Source organism: Myxocyprinus asiaticus, chromosome 15 (genome assembly GCF_019703515.2).
Source record: "Myxocyprinus asiaticus isolate MX2 ecotype Aquarium Trade chromosome 15, UBuf_Myxa_2, whole genome shotgun sequence".
Classification (NCBI taxonomy): Eukaryota; Metazoa; Chordata; class Actinopteri; order Cypriniformes; family Catostomidae; genus Myxocyprinus; species Myxocyprinus asiaticus.
The window spans coordinates 37,195,588-37,211,405 of NC_059358.1; the positions used below are offsets into that span (position 1 = coordinate 37,195,588).

General features: G+C 38.8%; 1 protein-coding gene across 1 annotated transcript; it reads right to left on the minus strand.

Annotated features, from left to right (window-relative positions):
* Positions 1–226: 226 nt before the first annotated feature.
* On the minus strand, positions 227–15,174 carry LOC127452505 (NADH dehydrogenase [ubiquinone] 1 beta subcomplex subunit 9-like). Its single transcript, XM_051717988.1, has 4 exons — positions 14,982–15,174; positions 4,544–4,736; positions 2,499–2,612; positions 227–462 (listed from the first exon to the last, which is right to left on the minus strand). Exons 1-4 carry the CDS (start codon positions 15,068–15,070, stop codon positions 331–333), a joined length of 528 nt encoding a protein of 175 aa, XP_051573948.1. The 5' UTR covers positions 15,071–15,174; the 3' UTR covers positions 227–330.
* Positions 15,175–15,818: the final 644 nt, after the last annotated feature.

Here is a 15,818-nt window from a genome sequence, read left to right on the forward strand (position 1 = left end):
TGTTTTACTTTTATGCTGCCTTTGTGCTTTTTTGGAGCTTCAAATTCTGGGCACCATTCACTTCAATTGAAATGACATTCAGAGTTGAGATATTCTTCTAAAAATCTTTGTGTTCTGCAGAAGAAAGAACATCATACACATCTGGGATGGCATGAGGGTGGATAAATGATGAGAGAATTTTCATTTTTTGGTGAACTATCCCTTTAACATCAAATGAAAACTAGGGTTCTAATTCACAGAATAGTTTATTATATTTATAAGGGTTGAGCTCACAGAACGCAAGTATACGTTTGACAAACATCTCAGAGGCTTATTCTAACATGTGTGGCTTTACATTGGGCGCTCTCTGGGACGAGTGACAAACTGCCACCACAGGGGAGGGAGGTCTCCTTCCTTACGGGCCGGTGGCAGGGCCTCAGATTTGGGGCCCTCAGCAGGGGTTTCGGCCTGCAGCTGCTGGACCTACAGAAAAGATGGAGTTATGTGATAATTTGTCCATTCACTGGAGTACCAAACTAATTACCTGACCAACTATTCAACTAAAATGAGACTTTGAGATACAAGCTGTATGAACCAAAACATTCAGCTTTGCTGTTAAACAAATCACAGACGTCGGGTGATAATAATTGTAACTCAAACATTGCTTAGAAAATGAATCCCTTCCAAATAGTGCTTTACACATATTACTTAAATTAACTGTTGGCTTGACGAAGCCATCATACTGTTATTCTACAAACTTTTTTTTTTTGTTTTTTTTTTTTTTCCTAAACCAAGATGAACATTTCTGTAACTACTCAAGAGCTTTCAAGCTACATCCACCAAACTCGGCCCAGACCTTCAGACTGTTCTGGAATTATACGCTGTGTCTTTTCTTACTGCTTGGACAATTTTCACAGCTGACAATCAAAAATCTAAAAATTGCATAGACTTGATGGAATGTTCAAACGGGCCAACAGAATGTCAAAAATTCAAATGTTAACAAGAAGGCATTTAATCTGGTTCTCTCTCTCCATTTATCTGATTATGTCACAGTCTGACTATCTAGCTAGTTTGTCTTACCGAAAAGGCTTAAAATTTTTATTGACAAACTTCACCTGTCTTGTAACCAAGGATGTAGCAAGGAATTCTGGGACCCCTGACTGTATATTGCTATGGGCCCCTTTCATATGAAAATATACAGTTTAAAATTTGTTGTGGGCCCCTTGAATCGTTACCACCTTTCACCCCATTAGCTACGGTAATATCTATAACAACTGGCCACATACACACTCCAATGTTTCAGGAGTGACAATCGCATTTAAATGCGGGAGTAAATCCCCTAAATTAACCTTCCATGTGTGTACGGCGTACAGGAGTGACTCCCGCAATTGCTATGACTGACAAGTGCAGCCATAGCAACGCTGCAGCGTCTCGTGCCTGTGAAACATGAATGCCACCAGTTTAACCCAATTTTGTTTGCTGTTTTTGAGCGAAGAGATTATCCACTAGAGATGTATTGTCATCTGACAATGTTTAGTTAACTGCTGTCGACAGAATTGCTATGTTTTGGTCACGCGCGTCCAAGCGCCTGTTGTTAAACAGCGTGCGTGCTCTGAACTGTAATGTACAGGGTACCCCGAGACCACAGGTCTGATGAGAGAAACAACTGAAGAGAGGGAGACAGACTGGAATATATGAACGAATGAAGACACATACCTCTGTAAGTGTGATTTACACCAGGAGAAGGCGGACACATCTCACGCGCGCCATTAATCGCGTCATTAACAACTAGTTTGTTCAGTTTGGTTTTGATACGCTTCATGGAATTTTTGAAAATGTTGTTGTCACTACTTGAATTTTTCAGGAGTTTTAGAATGCGGTTGTCACTCCCGTATTTTACTGAGCTGTGTGTACAGAACAGGATTAAGCACTAAAAGGTGAACTGACAACCGAAATCATTTGCAGTGTGTACGTGGCCGATGTGTATTTATAAGCAGCTGCACAAAACAGTTTTACATGAAGTTAATTAATTGTACCTTTTACTTACTTGTATAAATGCACAGTAACAAAGACACTAAAATAAAGTGTGATCCAAAATGTAAGATTTAAGTTTGAAAATCTTTGTGGGACATACATTGGTTGAAAATGTGCAGCAGTCAAAATGAAATCGGCAATGATGGCATCATCGTAATATTTGCATACTTAATTGCAATTATTCTTTCTTGCATCTGTTTGCAAATTGTGACTGGTTGTGTGTTCCTTGCATATATTTAGACACTTTGCCTCTACACTGCAAAGAGGGTCGCGTTGCATATTAATTCTCGTGCACATTTGACACAAAACAAGACCACCTAATGCTAGAAGGAACTGTAAATCTAGTTATGTTGTTCTCCTTGTCTGGAAAATAAGTCGCCAGCTATGACCATTTCATTAAGTTTATCAGAGTGATGCAGGTCTACATGATCAAAGCATCCAGTCTGATAGTGTGAAAGCTCACAGAGCGTCATGAACACGCATACCTCTCTATCCCAGCTCTGAGCCCGCAGCTTCTTCCACTGCTCCCTCTTAGCAAAGTAATCTGGATACATGGCTTTCTCTGAGGGGTGCCAATGATCTAGACACCATTCAGGGACCTAGAGAGGTAGAAATAAGTGTGGAGATCAATGACAAAATGACATTCTACTGGAGGACAGCACAAGTGACAATGAAACGTAAATGACAATGGAGACTATTGCTAAACGTTGGCTATTCTAGAACTCCTCCCAGTCTCTTTCCAAATCCCCAGTCCTACATCAATGCCATAAAAGTACCACTGAGACCGTTGTGATGAGAGGTGGAGCTTGTCAAAAGCAACTATAGCAAAACAGTGTTCTCGCATGACAAACTAACATCTAACAACTGCTAATGAAGTTGAATCTGAGTTAAACTTGAATTATCCACTTCAACTACCACCCTCTGAGCTCCCTGTTACCCATATAAGGGCCACCCTGTGAACATGCACAATGATTGACAGGCAGAAAGCACCTCAAAGACTTCTGATTGTATTCTTTTGAACTTACTTAAAAGGATGTAATCCGAACTGAAGCAAATTTGGATTTAATTTATGCAACAACAAAAAACTGACAAAATAAGTTTCCTCTGTTTAATTGATTCATTTGTGATTTGTAATTTAATTTTGTTTTTTAATATACACTAATTCAAGTCAGATGATTGCAATACGCTCCACAAAAGTTAAGGCAGTCTAGTGTTTACCACTGTGTAACATCACAGTTTCTTCTAATAACACTTAAGCCTTTGGGCACTGAAGACAGAGATTTGTTAAATTTAGCAAGCAGAATTTTCCATTTATCCATTGTGCAGGTCTTTAGCTGTGCAATTGTCTTCATTGCCATGTTGTGCACTTTATAATGCATCACACATTCTTAATTCCAGACAGGTCAGGACTTCAGGCAGGCCAATCTAGTACCCACACCCTCTGCTTACGCATCAATGTTCTTGTAATCCAGGAAGTATGTGGTTTGGCATTGTCCTACTGGAAAATGCAGGGACGTCCCTGGAAAAGACGCCGTCTGGATGGCAGCACATATGTTGCTCCACAATTTGTACATATCTTTCTGCATTAATGGTACCCTCACGGATGTGCAAGTTACCCAATCCATGGAAACTGTCTGACAAATTCCGATACCATGACAGACACTGGCTTTTGGACTTGATGCTGATAACAGCTTGGATGGTCCTATTCCTCTTTGGCCTGGAGAACACAACTTCTGTTTATTTCCAAAAACTATCTGAAATGCGGACCTGTTGACCACAAAACACGATTCCACTGTTCTACTTTCCATCTCATATAAGACCGAGTCCAGAGAAGTCGGCGCCGCTTCTGGACAGTGTTGATGTATGGCTTCTCCTTTACATAGTAAAGTCTTAACTTGCATCTGTGGATGCAGCGGCGAATGGTGTTGACTGACAAAAGTTAAAAAGTATTCCCGAGCCCATGTCATGATATCCATAGAGACACATGATGGTTTTTAATCGATTATCACATACATTTAGAAGTGGATTTCCAGCATGACAATGCCAAACCACATACTGCCCAGACTGCAAGTGCATGGCTGCGTAAACAGAGTGCGGGTGCTAGACTGGCCTGCTTGCAGTCCTAAACTGTCTCCAATTGAGAATGTGTGATGCATGATTTGAATTGAGTGTATATAAAATTTAAAAAAATAAATAAAATAAAAAAAACATTCACATGGTAAAACATCAAATAATTGTTGTAGTGCTTTTAATATAGCACAGGGTGAATACAATTTACAAATCATTCCTTATTAGCATTGTCCATACTGTTCCAACTTTTTCGGGATTGGGGTTGTAGATAATCTAATCGCCAATATACGTCGTCAGTAAAGTTTACAGCAGTTAAAGATTTTTTTCTTTATATGTTTGTGTACTCCTCCCATGTAAATATGTGTATAAACAGACAGGTAGATATTCAAATGCTACAAAAGCTGCAACACTACACAATATACAATACACAGTATACAATATATATGATTTCTCCACCTACTTTGTAGCACTCGTATCTTTCGTAGGATGTTCCTCCAGGTGAGTCTGGAAACAGGTAGGGCTGCGGGTGCTGATTGGCCCAGAACTCCTCCTCACCTGCTTTCAGCATCAGGGTGGCCTTCACCATGTCCTTCTCATGTTTGTTCTCATCGAATCGTGCTCGCAGGAGACACGCATAGAAACGATATTTATCCCTGAAAGAGAAGACAGAGAAACTTGGTGTAACCCGATAACTGGTAAAAAATTATAAGGCATACAAAAAACCTAAATAACCTAAGTAGGTAAAACATGGATGGCTTCTCATTACTGTGGTTAGATATACAGTATGTTACTATAGTTTCTATAAAAAAAAAAAAAAACAATGGCATTTTTAATGAGAAGTAATAGTGACATTTATAAACCTTTGACTGTCAGTTGTTATAATATAAAGGAGATTGTAGGGGTGTGCAGCGGAGCCAGTATCTGTATTTGTATCTGTTCATATGACAAAATTATCTGTATTCGGACAGATACAGACAATTCCATTTACTCTTAAGGCGGGGCTTAAACAGGAAGTGCGTCAAAACTAAATGAAATGCCCATTTTTAAGTATTACTTTTACATTTATAGTTTCTGTTAATAAAATATGCCTTGTATATGCCTTTTCATAATAATAGCCTAATAATACTAATAATATTATACAATTATTATTTAAAAAAATATTATTTTATTTCTTATCAGATAAAACTGAATTTGTAGGCTACATTAACTGTGGAATGTGGTGTGGTTTCTCCTGGTATTTCAGATATTAATATCTGCATGAAACAGAATTTTCATTTGTCTGTGCATGTATAACAACATTATTCTGGATGCAAGAGGTGTCAAGCAAAATGTGAAATGTCAAGCACACATTTTTGCAGTGAATAATAAATACAAACTAAAATATTAAAATAAAATCAATATAGCCTATAAACAGGTGAAAGTCCCATAAGTCTATCAGGATTTTTTAGGACACCATTACTTAGTTAAATAATAATAATGTTAAATTTATATAGCGCCTTACCAGAGTTCAAGAACACTTAACATTCTCAAATTTAGCAGTTTAAAGAAGAAGAAGAAAAGCATGTTTCAGTTTCTTCGTTTAACATAAAAAGGGATATTCCGAATAGATGAATACTACATGGAGCATTTTTACTTTTTTCGGAATAAAGTATTTAATTACCTTAATCGCTGATGTGAATATAAATGTGGTCAACTTTAAGAGACGGCTAGATGAGCTCTGACGTGAAATCATCACTTCAGCTCAAGAATTTAACATCGCGCTCAGGTTTAGGCTAAAAATAAATACACAATAATCATGTGTGAATTGTGTGATACATTAACATATACATTTCAAGAAGTGGAAAGTTTATATGATGTTGTATCTTAATGTTACACTTGATAAGCTCCAGATGCGCACAATTAACAGAGACCGCAAACAGAGTCGAGACTGCGCCCATCCGATCTGAAATCACACCGTGCGCATTTCCATGTTTTTTATATTATTCGGATGAATCCGTTATTCGTTTTTAAGTCAGTATCCGTGCCTTTCCAAATAAGGTATTTGGCTTCGTACACATCCCTAGTAGATTGCCCTCCACTTTATAGATTTAGTATGAATCTATAACAATATTGCTTGCAAAATACCAAAGGTTCTTCAATGTAAACCCTCCTATTGCGTTCAGAATCTGCATACACTTTTGCATTAGCAGGTCAATTCTGACCAGGTGGAAATTAAGCTTATAATGTCATGGTCTTGGTGAGCCGCCGTTTTTTTCCTGTGTGTTTGTTTTCATTTTCCTTGTGTGTCATTAGCTGTTGCTGATCAGCCGTGATCAGCGTTGCCATGACTACCTTGCTCCTCGGCTGAGCGGCTGATTAGCGATAGTTGTTATTCATTTTCCCTTCTCTATTTTAACTCCTTAGTGTGTCAGTTTCATTGCCAGATTATTGTGTTGTGTCGGAGTATCTCACTCTCTCACCTCGGTCTGTCTCGGCACTCTGTGTTGTGTTTCTCCAGTGCCAGTCAGTTGGTTGGTTTATTCTTCGCAAGTCGCAAGATTACTCTTTGCCTCGCTATGCCAGCTGCTCGTCCGTCTACTCATCACACCAGGGGTTCCATTCTCACCACTCCTCCCCTCATCTCCGGTCAAGGTCACGGCTCCCGTCACTACCCGGTCTCCGCCAGTCAAGCTCAAGTTTCTACATTGCTCCTCACCCCACTGCAGTCGGTGCCGGTTGTCTATTGCTTCAGCCAGTTTGGATTACTGCTTTGTATTAATAAACTGTGATTTGATTTTTCCACATCTTGGGTCCTTCATTGATTCCCGTGACAGAATAATCTGCCCTCGCAATGGACCCAGCGGGGGATGCAAGTTTTCGTGCAGCTCTCACCCAACAGGGAGTACTGCTGGGGCACCAACAAGAACAGATGAATTCCACCAAACAGGCCTTGGAGATGATGGCTTCTCAGTTGGTTGAGTTAAAGTCCCTGGTGCAATAGCTTCACCAGACTCCCGATCTCATTCCTTGGTCCTTCTCTGGCGGTGCCCCGGAGTCAGAAACTACTCGAGTCCTGGATGAATCCTCCTGTGCCATTCTCTGGGGAGGATGGTTCATGCCAAGCATTTCTTTCCCAGTGCTCAATGTACTTCTCGCTGCAACCTTCATACTTCCCTACTGAGGCTTCTAAAGTTACGTGTATCATTAACATCCTAACTGGAAAGGCTCGGGACTGGAGCACCGCCATGTGGGATAACCGTCATGCCTGGGTGTTGTCTTTTCAAGAGTTCGAGACTGAATTCCAAAAGGTGTTTGACCATTCCTCCCGGGGAAGAGACGCTGCCAGAGCCCTCACGGAACTTCATCAAGGTGGTCGGTCGGTCACGGAGTTCACCACTGAATTACACACTCTTGCAGCTTCCTGTGGATGGAACGATAATGCTCAATGGGATCGGTTTCTGCATGGGCTGTCAGATAACATCCTTGATGAGATCTACACCTTGGACCTCCCTACGCGCTTCGATGACTCAGTGGGCCTTGCCATCCATGTGGATAAATGGCTCGCTCTTCATCTCCATCGCCACCGATCTCCACACTCCCAGACTACGGTGCGCCCAGCGGGTCCTACACTGCCTACCGGATCAGAGCATTCGTCTGAGACAGAGACCATGCAGATCGGGAGGACACGCCTCCCTCCTGAGGAGAAACAACGGCTCCTCACCCAGAGTCTGTGTCTATGTTGTGCGTGCCCCGGCCACATTTCTGCTACCAGTAAAAGACGCAGCTCGCCAGTACAGAAGGGGTTACTGGCGAGCACTATACCAATGAGTAAATCCCCTGGACTGCCTACTCTCCTCCCGGCACGATTGCAGTGGGGTTCATCCAGTCAAGAGGTCTCAGCCCTTATCGACTCCGGGGCTGAGGGTAATTTTATGGACGTTAAGCTTGTGGGGGAGGGGGGTTGTGGTTTACTGTCACAACCTTGGTGAGCCGCCATTTTTTTCCTGTGTGTTTGTTTTCGTTTTTCTCGTGTTGTCAGCTGTTGCTGATCAACCGTTATCAGTGACTACCTTGCTCCTTGGCTGAGCAGCTGATTAGCGACAGCTGTTATTCATTTTCCCTTCTCTATTTAAACTCCTCAGTGTGTCAGTTTCATTGCCAGATTATTGTGTTGTGTCTGAGCATCTCACTCTCTCGGCACTCTGTGTTGTGTTTCTCCAGTGCCAGTCTGTCAGTTAGTTTATTCTTCGCTAGTCCTTGGGATTACTCTTGCTGTGCCGGCTGCTCATTTGTCTACTCATCACGCCAGGGGTTCCATTCTCACCAATTTTCCCGTTGTTTTCACTACCTGGTCTCTGCCAGTCACGCTCAAGTCTCAACATTGCTCCTCACCCCACTGCAGTCGGTGCCGGTTGTCTATTGCTTCAGCCAGTTTGGATTACTGCTTTGTGTTAATAAACTGTACTTTGTTTTTTCCGCATATTTGGTCCTTCATTGATTCCGGTGAAATTCAAGTTATTCAGAACTAAGCCATTAATAAATTCTTAACTGTTCATACATGTAAACATGATATTTTTGGCATGTTAACTGACAAATATAAAAGTTATTAATTAATATGCTATTTTTTTAAATAATAAAATTTAGAAATTCATTGACGTTTCCAAATATACTTTAACTACAGCAAAACCAGTGTGATACACGTGAAAACATATTTTTAGCTAAATTTAAGTGAATCTTTTTTTTAAATATAACATAAAATTTATATTAACATCTAATGTGAGAATTACTAGTAATTTTAATGGATTTGATATTACTCATAACTGCTCAATACAACTTAACAACAAAATTTATGAAACGTAGGCTATTCTTTTTCAACTAAGCATCATCAAAACAACTGCACAACTCAAATCTACAAATTTAATACATCTCTACATTGTTTTTAAAGAAAATCTATTATATTTACTCTATTGAACTGCCGAATGCTACTGCATGAGTATGCTGCAAGCTGGTTTATCATCATGATTTATCAGATGGCTGCAGAGCAAAATGTGGACAAATTCCTCTTTCAAGCCCTATTTAGACTAATGTGCGCATTAACATTTGCTCTTACCACACCCCTTTTAGGCAGTAGTTCCTTTGATTTAGTTTTTGTCATGTTGTTACATCTGTCATGTCTGATTTGTACAGGAATGTATGTGTGTGTGTACACAAGATGCAGTCCAAGTGAGAGACAAAAAAGTGTGCGAGAGAGTATAGGAAAGAGGCTAAATGTAAGTGGTGTGTATAAAAAAAAAGAAATTTTATTCATAGATGTACAAATAAAATCGACATAATATCATGTGTAAAGTCACAGTTGACGTCCGGGTCAAAATTGACCTGCGAACACAATAGATTTAACAATTTGTTTTAAATGGTTATTTCTCTCAAACAATTTTATTACAAAAAATTAAATAAATAAATATTTTGTGTATTTTGATAGTCTTGGTTTGGTTTCCATACTAAAAACTATGTGCAGTATTTAAAAAATTATCTACCTCTCCCGGGTCAAAAATGACTCGAATGCAGGGTTAATATAGTAAAAGCATGGCTAATTTTGTAAAGGAACTGCTGACAGTGACCAAAACATATTATATTGTATTTTCATTTTCTAATGTAATTCAGGAAAACTGTACATTAACCCTGATGATCTGTTAGGAGTCTGAGAGACCCCAATAGGACTGGACAATTATGCAAGAAATATGTTCACGATATTTATATAAAAAAATATATATATATTGCAATATCCAATTACATTGCAGACCCCCCTGCCCCAATGTCAAGAGTGCATGTAATATTTTTGCTTTATTGATTTTGCTTTAAAAAAATAAATTCATTTATTGAAAAATTTAAAACTTAAACCAAAGATGTTTTTAAATTCTAATTGCACTTCAAGCGAAACAAAAAAGCAATTAAAATAATGAAGTGGTCAAAAAATCTTTTTTTTAATCACCTCCTATTTGCTGTCATGCAAGTATCTGTCTACGACAACAGGTGGAAAATTACTAATTCAAATTAAGATCTAAAGGAAATTATAAATGCAAACATAATAATAATAATGATAAATGAAATATAAATCAATTTTAGGTTCAAGGTGTTTTTGTATCTTATGTTTTGTGAACCTGCAGATTTGGGTTCACTAATTCATGATAAGCTCGAACTAAAAAAGCGAACTAAACTGAGATGGTCGGAGGTCATTTGCACATTCTCATAGATGACACTATTTTTGAAAACTGTTCTCAGACGACTGAAATAGAAAAGAGTGAGATCTCTTAAAATGCATGCATTCCACGAGACACGCTCACGCTGCACGCCTCTAAACAAACAGCGAATCAGAAACGCGTATTGATGGCTTTCCAGCCATTTGCTCTTAAAAATATAATCAAATGTGTTTCAAGCGTCGTCTAACAGCATTTCTTATCATGTGTCACTCTGAGACGTCTTGCAGGACATCCACCACAGTGGTGGATAGATGAGCAAAATCTACGTACCAGAAGAATGCACAAATATACGGTTTTCTTTGCTCACAATACCATCCACAAGTACATATGTGTATGTGCAATTTAATGCACAAATAAATGCTGAGAAGTTCGTACTGGTATTCTTCTTCGGGAATGTCTGTGTTTGCAGTTTTGACATTGCACGCACGTGTAATGCTGGGGGGCGTGGATTAGCGTGGCTGACAGCAAATGCCCATTCATTAAAAAGAAGGGAAATATCCAGTAGATTTGGCTATTATTTATTTTTAAGAACAAAAAGAAAAAAGAGAAAACAAATGTGTTCAGAATGTTCAGTTTCGACCGAGAATGTTCATTTCTCAAGTGTAATGTTTTTATAGATCACAGAAATACACTATATTGCCAAAAGTATTCGCTCACCCATCCAAATAATTGAATTCAGGTGTTCCAATCACTTCCATGGCCACAGGTGTATAAAATGAAGCACCTAGGCATGCAGACTGCTTCTACAAACATTTGTGAAAGAATGGGCCGCTCTCGGGAGCTCAGTGAATTCCAGCGTGGTACTGTGATAGGATGCCACCTGTGCAACAAGTCCAGTCGTGAAATTTCCTCGCTACTAAATATTCCACAGTCAACTGTCAGTGCTATTATGACAAAGTGGAAGCGATTGGGAATGACAGCAACTCAGCCACGAAGTGGTAGGCCACGTAAAATGACAGAGTATGCTGAGGCGCGTAGTGCGCAGAGGTCGCCAACTTTCTGCAGAGTCAATCGCTACAGACCTCCAAAGTTCATGTGGCCTTCAGATTAGCTCAAGAACAGTGCGTAGAGAGCTTCATGGAATGGGTTTCCATGGCCGAGCAGCTGCATCCAAGCCATACATCACCAAGTGCAATGCAAAGCGTCGGATGCAGTGGTGTAAAGCACGCCGCCACTGGACTCTAGAGCAGTGGAGATGCGTTCTCTGGAGTGACAAATCACGCTTCTCCATCTGGCAATCTGATGGACGAGTCTGGGTTTGGCGGTTGCCAGGAGAACGGTACTTGTCTGACTGCATTGTGCCAACTGTGAAGTTTGGTGGAGGGGGATTATGGTGTGGGGTTGTTTTTCAGGAGCTGGGCTTGGCCCCTTAGTTCCAGTGAAAGGAACTCTGAATGCTTCAGCATACCAAGAGATTTTGGACAATTCCATGCTCCCAACTTTGTGGGAACAGTTTGGGGATGGCCCCTTCCTGTTCCAACATGACTGCGCACCAGTGCACAAAGCAAGGTCCATAAAGACATGGATGAGCGAGTTTGGTGTGGAAGAACTTGACTGGCCTGCACAGAGTCCTGACCTCAACCCGATAGAGCACCTTTGGGATGAATTAGAGCGAAGACTGCGAGCCAGGCCTTCTTGTCCAACATCAGTGTCTGACCTCACAAATGCGCTTCTGGAAGAATGGTCAAATTCCCATAAACACTCCCCTAAACCTTGTGGAAAGCCTTCCCAGAAGAGTTGAAGTTGTTATAGCTGCAAAGGGTGGGCCGACGTCATATTAAACCCTATGGATTAAGAATGGGATGTCACTTAAGTTCATATGCGTCTAAAGGCAGATGAGCGAATACTTTTGGCAATATAGTGTATAATCTCTATAATCTGAAATAAGTGTTTTGTTTTTATTTATAATAAAATCCATGTTTTACCCATGATTGCAAAGCCCCATTTTCAGCTGCCATTACCCCAGTCTACTAAGAAAATAATGTCAAGTAATTCTTAAGAAATCATTTAATATGTTTACTTAGTACTAAAGTAACATTTCTTTTTGTTAGAACGGTTGAAATGGTTGTTCTACTTAATGAAGTGTGGAAATCACAATATAGTTCTTTTTCCAGCTGGTATTAAGTAGACTTGCATTTTATTTTTTTAAGTTACTTTACACTTGCAAGTAAAATTTCAGTTTTAAAAATAACCAAAAGAAACATATTTCTCATCAAACTGATCAATCTATTGTTCTTTTGAGAGATGAAGGCTATTCCATTCACTTCTGTTTTGAAAGAGTAAAACAAACTTGATCTAATCGGGACAGAGAGAGAAATGGACAACACAGATGCACAACAACAAGAAAGCAAATACAGTCTCTAATTTGAGAAACTGACTCCTCACAAGTCTTAAACTAGCAGCTTTAACAGTATAAGCTGAACACTTGCATTGCTGCAAGTAGAGGATTCTTGGATGAACAAAGTTTGAAGAATACATCTTTTAAAAGAAAATCAACTGTATCATTATTTATGCCTTTACTGTGATTTTTAAATAATTTTCAATCAATTTAATGCATTCTCAGTGAACAAACCCCCACAATCAAACAAACCCCCCACATTTGAGTCCCCCCCCAGTGAATCTCAGCCATTTCCACCACTGGAAACAGACAACCCGCATTTGGCGGATCGCAACTCACAGTAGGTGCTAATTTCAAACCCTTGGTTACAGTATTAATACATTTGGTGACTTCCTAGCTCCCTGGTTTTGTAATTTCCCAATGTTGTCAAACATCGTCTGCCAATGAGCGTCGATATCAGCATCTTTATCAGACATAGTCTATATCTGATTACATCGTCCTAATGCTCAGCCCTAGACCCTTAGTCACATTTAATATCGCAATAAATCATACTTACAGTCATATAAATCACACATACGCTGAAAAAAATTACGTGTTGGATTTACTTAAAATATATACATAGCATTTTTGCATCACGTTTTTTACCAAAATTCGACTTATGGTAATTTTATGTCAGCACAACTACAAAACCTTTGTTAGGAATACACAAATGCATTAGTTCATTTCAACTTTACTTACTTAAAACTTGATTGTTTGAAATAGTAGTACTTAAAATCTTAATTTTATGGATTTGCAAACTAAAGAAGCTGAAGGAACTCACAATTATTCATTTACTTTATGTATCTCTCCAAGTTCACCTTAAAAATTTATTTTGTGTTGTACACATTAATGAAAATTATAGCTAAAAATTTAAATATGCGCATTTCTGAGTAGAAGCGATTTATTTTTATACAATATGATGGCTGAGCCAACAAATTGATTTCAGTGTACTTAAGTTGATGGTTTTTGTAATTTTATTTGAACTGTTTATAAACTAGGCCTAATTGGTGATAGCATGCTTCAGAAATGTGCATGTCAAGACATTTTTATTTGTATAGCACCTTTCACAACACACATCGTTTCAAAGCAGCTTTACAGAAGATCATGCATTAACAGAAAATAAAAATGTAATATCTATAATGTCTTAGAGTTATTATTGTGTGGTTTGATAAAATACGATGGTGAATTGTGTTTAAAAATAAGTAATTAAATAATAATTGTCTTGATAACCCCAGTGAGCAAGCCGAAGGCGACTGTGGCAAGGAACACAAAACTCCATAAGATGTTGGTTAATGGAGAAAAATAACCTTGGGAGAAACCAGGCTCACTGTGGGGGCCAGTTCCCCTCTGGGTAACATCATGAATATAATGACAATATTACTTATGTATAGTGCAAGTCATGGTTTAAAATGATTAAACTAAGTAAGTGCTAAGGGTCAGTGTTGAAAGATTTTGTATGAACTGTAAGATTAATGACTAATGTCTTTAAAGTCCATCCTGGATTAACTGCAGAAGTTCACAGATGCAATTGTCCTTGTTCATCTATTTGATGTTTCATGAACCCTTTGTATAACACATGAATAATTGCAATATATTTTCCCAATAAGATTCTCTTGTGCACACACTGCAGCATAATTCTTGGTTTGTCGATGTAGATTTGCTTTTCTTTTCTTTGTGTGTGTGTTTTTGCGGTTCTCAAATTGACCCCAATCAGTAAAAGTAACATTGTGAAAAGTGCAGGTGTATTTTGTGGTAAAACAGTGAAATAAACCTGCAATAATATCTGTAAACTGGGTTTCAATAAGGTGAGAGGAAAATATTTAAAAAATGTAAAGGGATAATGATTTAATACATTATAAATTACTCTTTATTTTAATTGTGCAGTATGAGTCTCTGGGACCCCAAATAGTAATAAAGTCAATCAGAACAGGAATAGAAGGGTTAAATAGTGAAATATGATCCACAAAACCTCAAACTTTTGTCCTGAACAAAAGCAACGGACGTCAGCATTTTAGATAAGATTTAGTCTGATCAATGCATCCTCAATCAAATAAATGCATCGGCTCCAGTAAGATTTATAAGCAAATAACTTAACTAACTTGTTATTTAAGTAACTTAAACGTGCAGAAAGTTAGTAAATAACAGTGCGTTCATATAAACTCAGCAACACTTTAAGTATGACAGACGGGCTGAGATCGACTGGCGTGTTTATCTGCTCTGATCGGCCTCTAGATGCTGATATAGACAGATAAAGCACAGCTGTAGTATTCAGTGTGTGATCTTACCTAAATATACACCATGACTCGAGGTGTCTCAGAGATTTCTTGTAGAGTCGGAGGACTTTCTGGTGGTGGGTCAGGTAGGCCGTCGCCATCTTTCCCACTGAGTCACCTTCAGATGAATCTCACACAAGAGATCTGGAGTCAGTGCTGCCACAAGCAGGTCTGGATGCGCTGCTGCGGCTCATGCTTTGTTAGCCATGACAGCAGAGGTTTTCACATTCAATAATTCTCATATTACAACAATATACATGCACACAGATACAGTTAATTTGTTTTATTATTATTGGAGCATGACATACAGTAATTCTATATAGTAAAACATTAAAGGGTTAGTTCACCCATAAATGAAAATTATCTCATCCTTTATGTCATCCCAGATGTGTATGACTTTCTTTCTTCTGCAGAACAAAAACAAAGATTTTTAGAAGAATATCTCAGCTCTGTAGGTCCATAGTTTAACGTTAATGTTTAACGTGACGCATAATTTTAAAAACGCAACACTCACAACGCAAGAGAAAAAGAAAGAAAAAAAGCGTTTAGACGCAGCGACTAAAGACGTACCAACACTTAAAAACAAGGCAGACGGAAAGCAAGAACGCGTCCTCTGTGAACAGCCCCAAAGTAAACTTTATCCTTTCAATAACATTAGATTTTTCTTATTTCTCTATAAACATTTCTCTTGAATTATCGTCTTATTACTTAATTTGATGTTTTCCACTCTGATTCAGTGGGACTCTGCTCAAACGCAGCTTTCGTTGATGCTGTTACATGATCACACAGGAAGTCAGCATGCTGTTTCCGAAAGTTCCGTTACCCTAGGATCAGCAACAGTTTGCCGAC

Bases quoted from the DNA above. Each gene is read 5' to 3' on its own strand.
- LOC127452505 (XM_051717988.1), bottom strand. From the start codon at position 15,070: ATGGCGACGGCCTACCTGACCCACCACCAGAAAGTCCTCCGACTCTAC. The intron at 4,737-14,981 runs GTAAGATCACAC...CTTCTCTTTCAG, and splicing joins GAGTCATGGTGTATATTTAG to GGATAAATATCGTTTCTATG. The intron at 2,613-4,543 runs GTAGGTGGAGAA...CTACCTCTCTAG, and splicing joins AAAGATACGAGTGCTACAAA to GTCCCTGAATGGTGTCTAGA.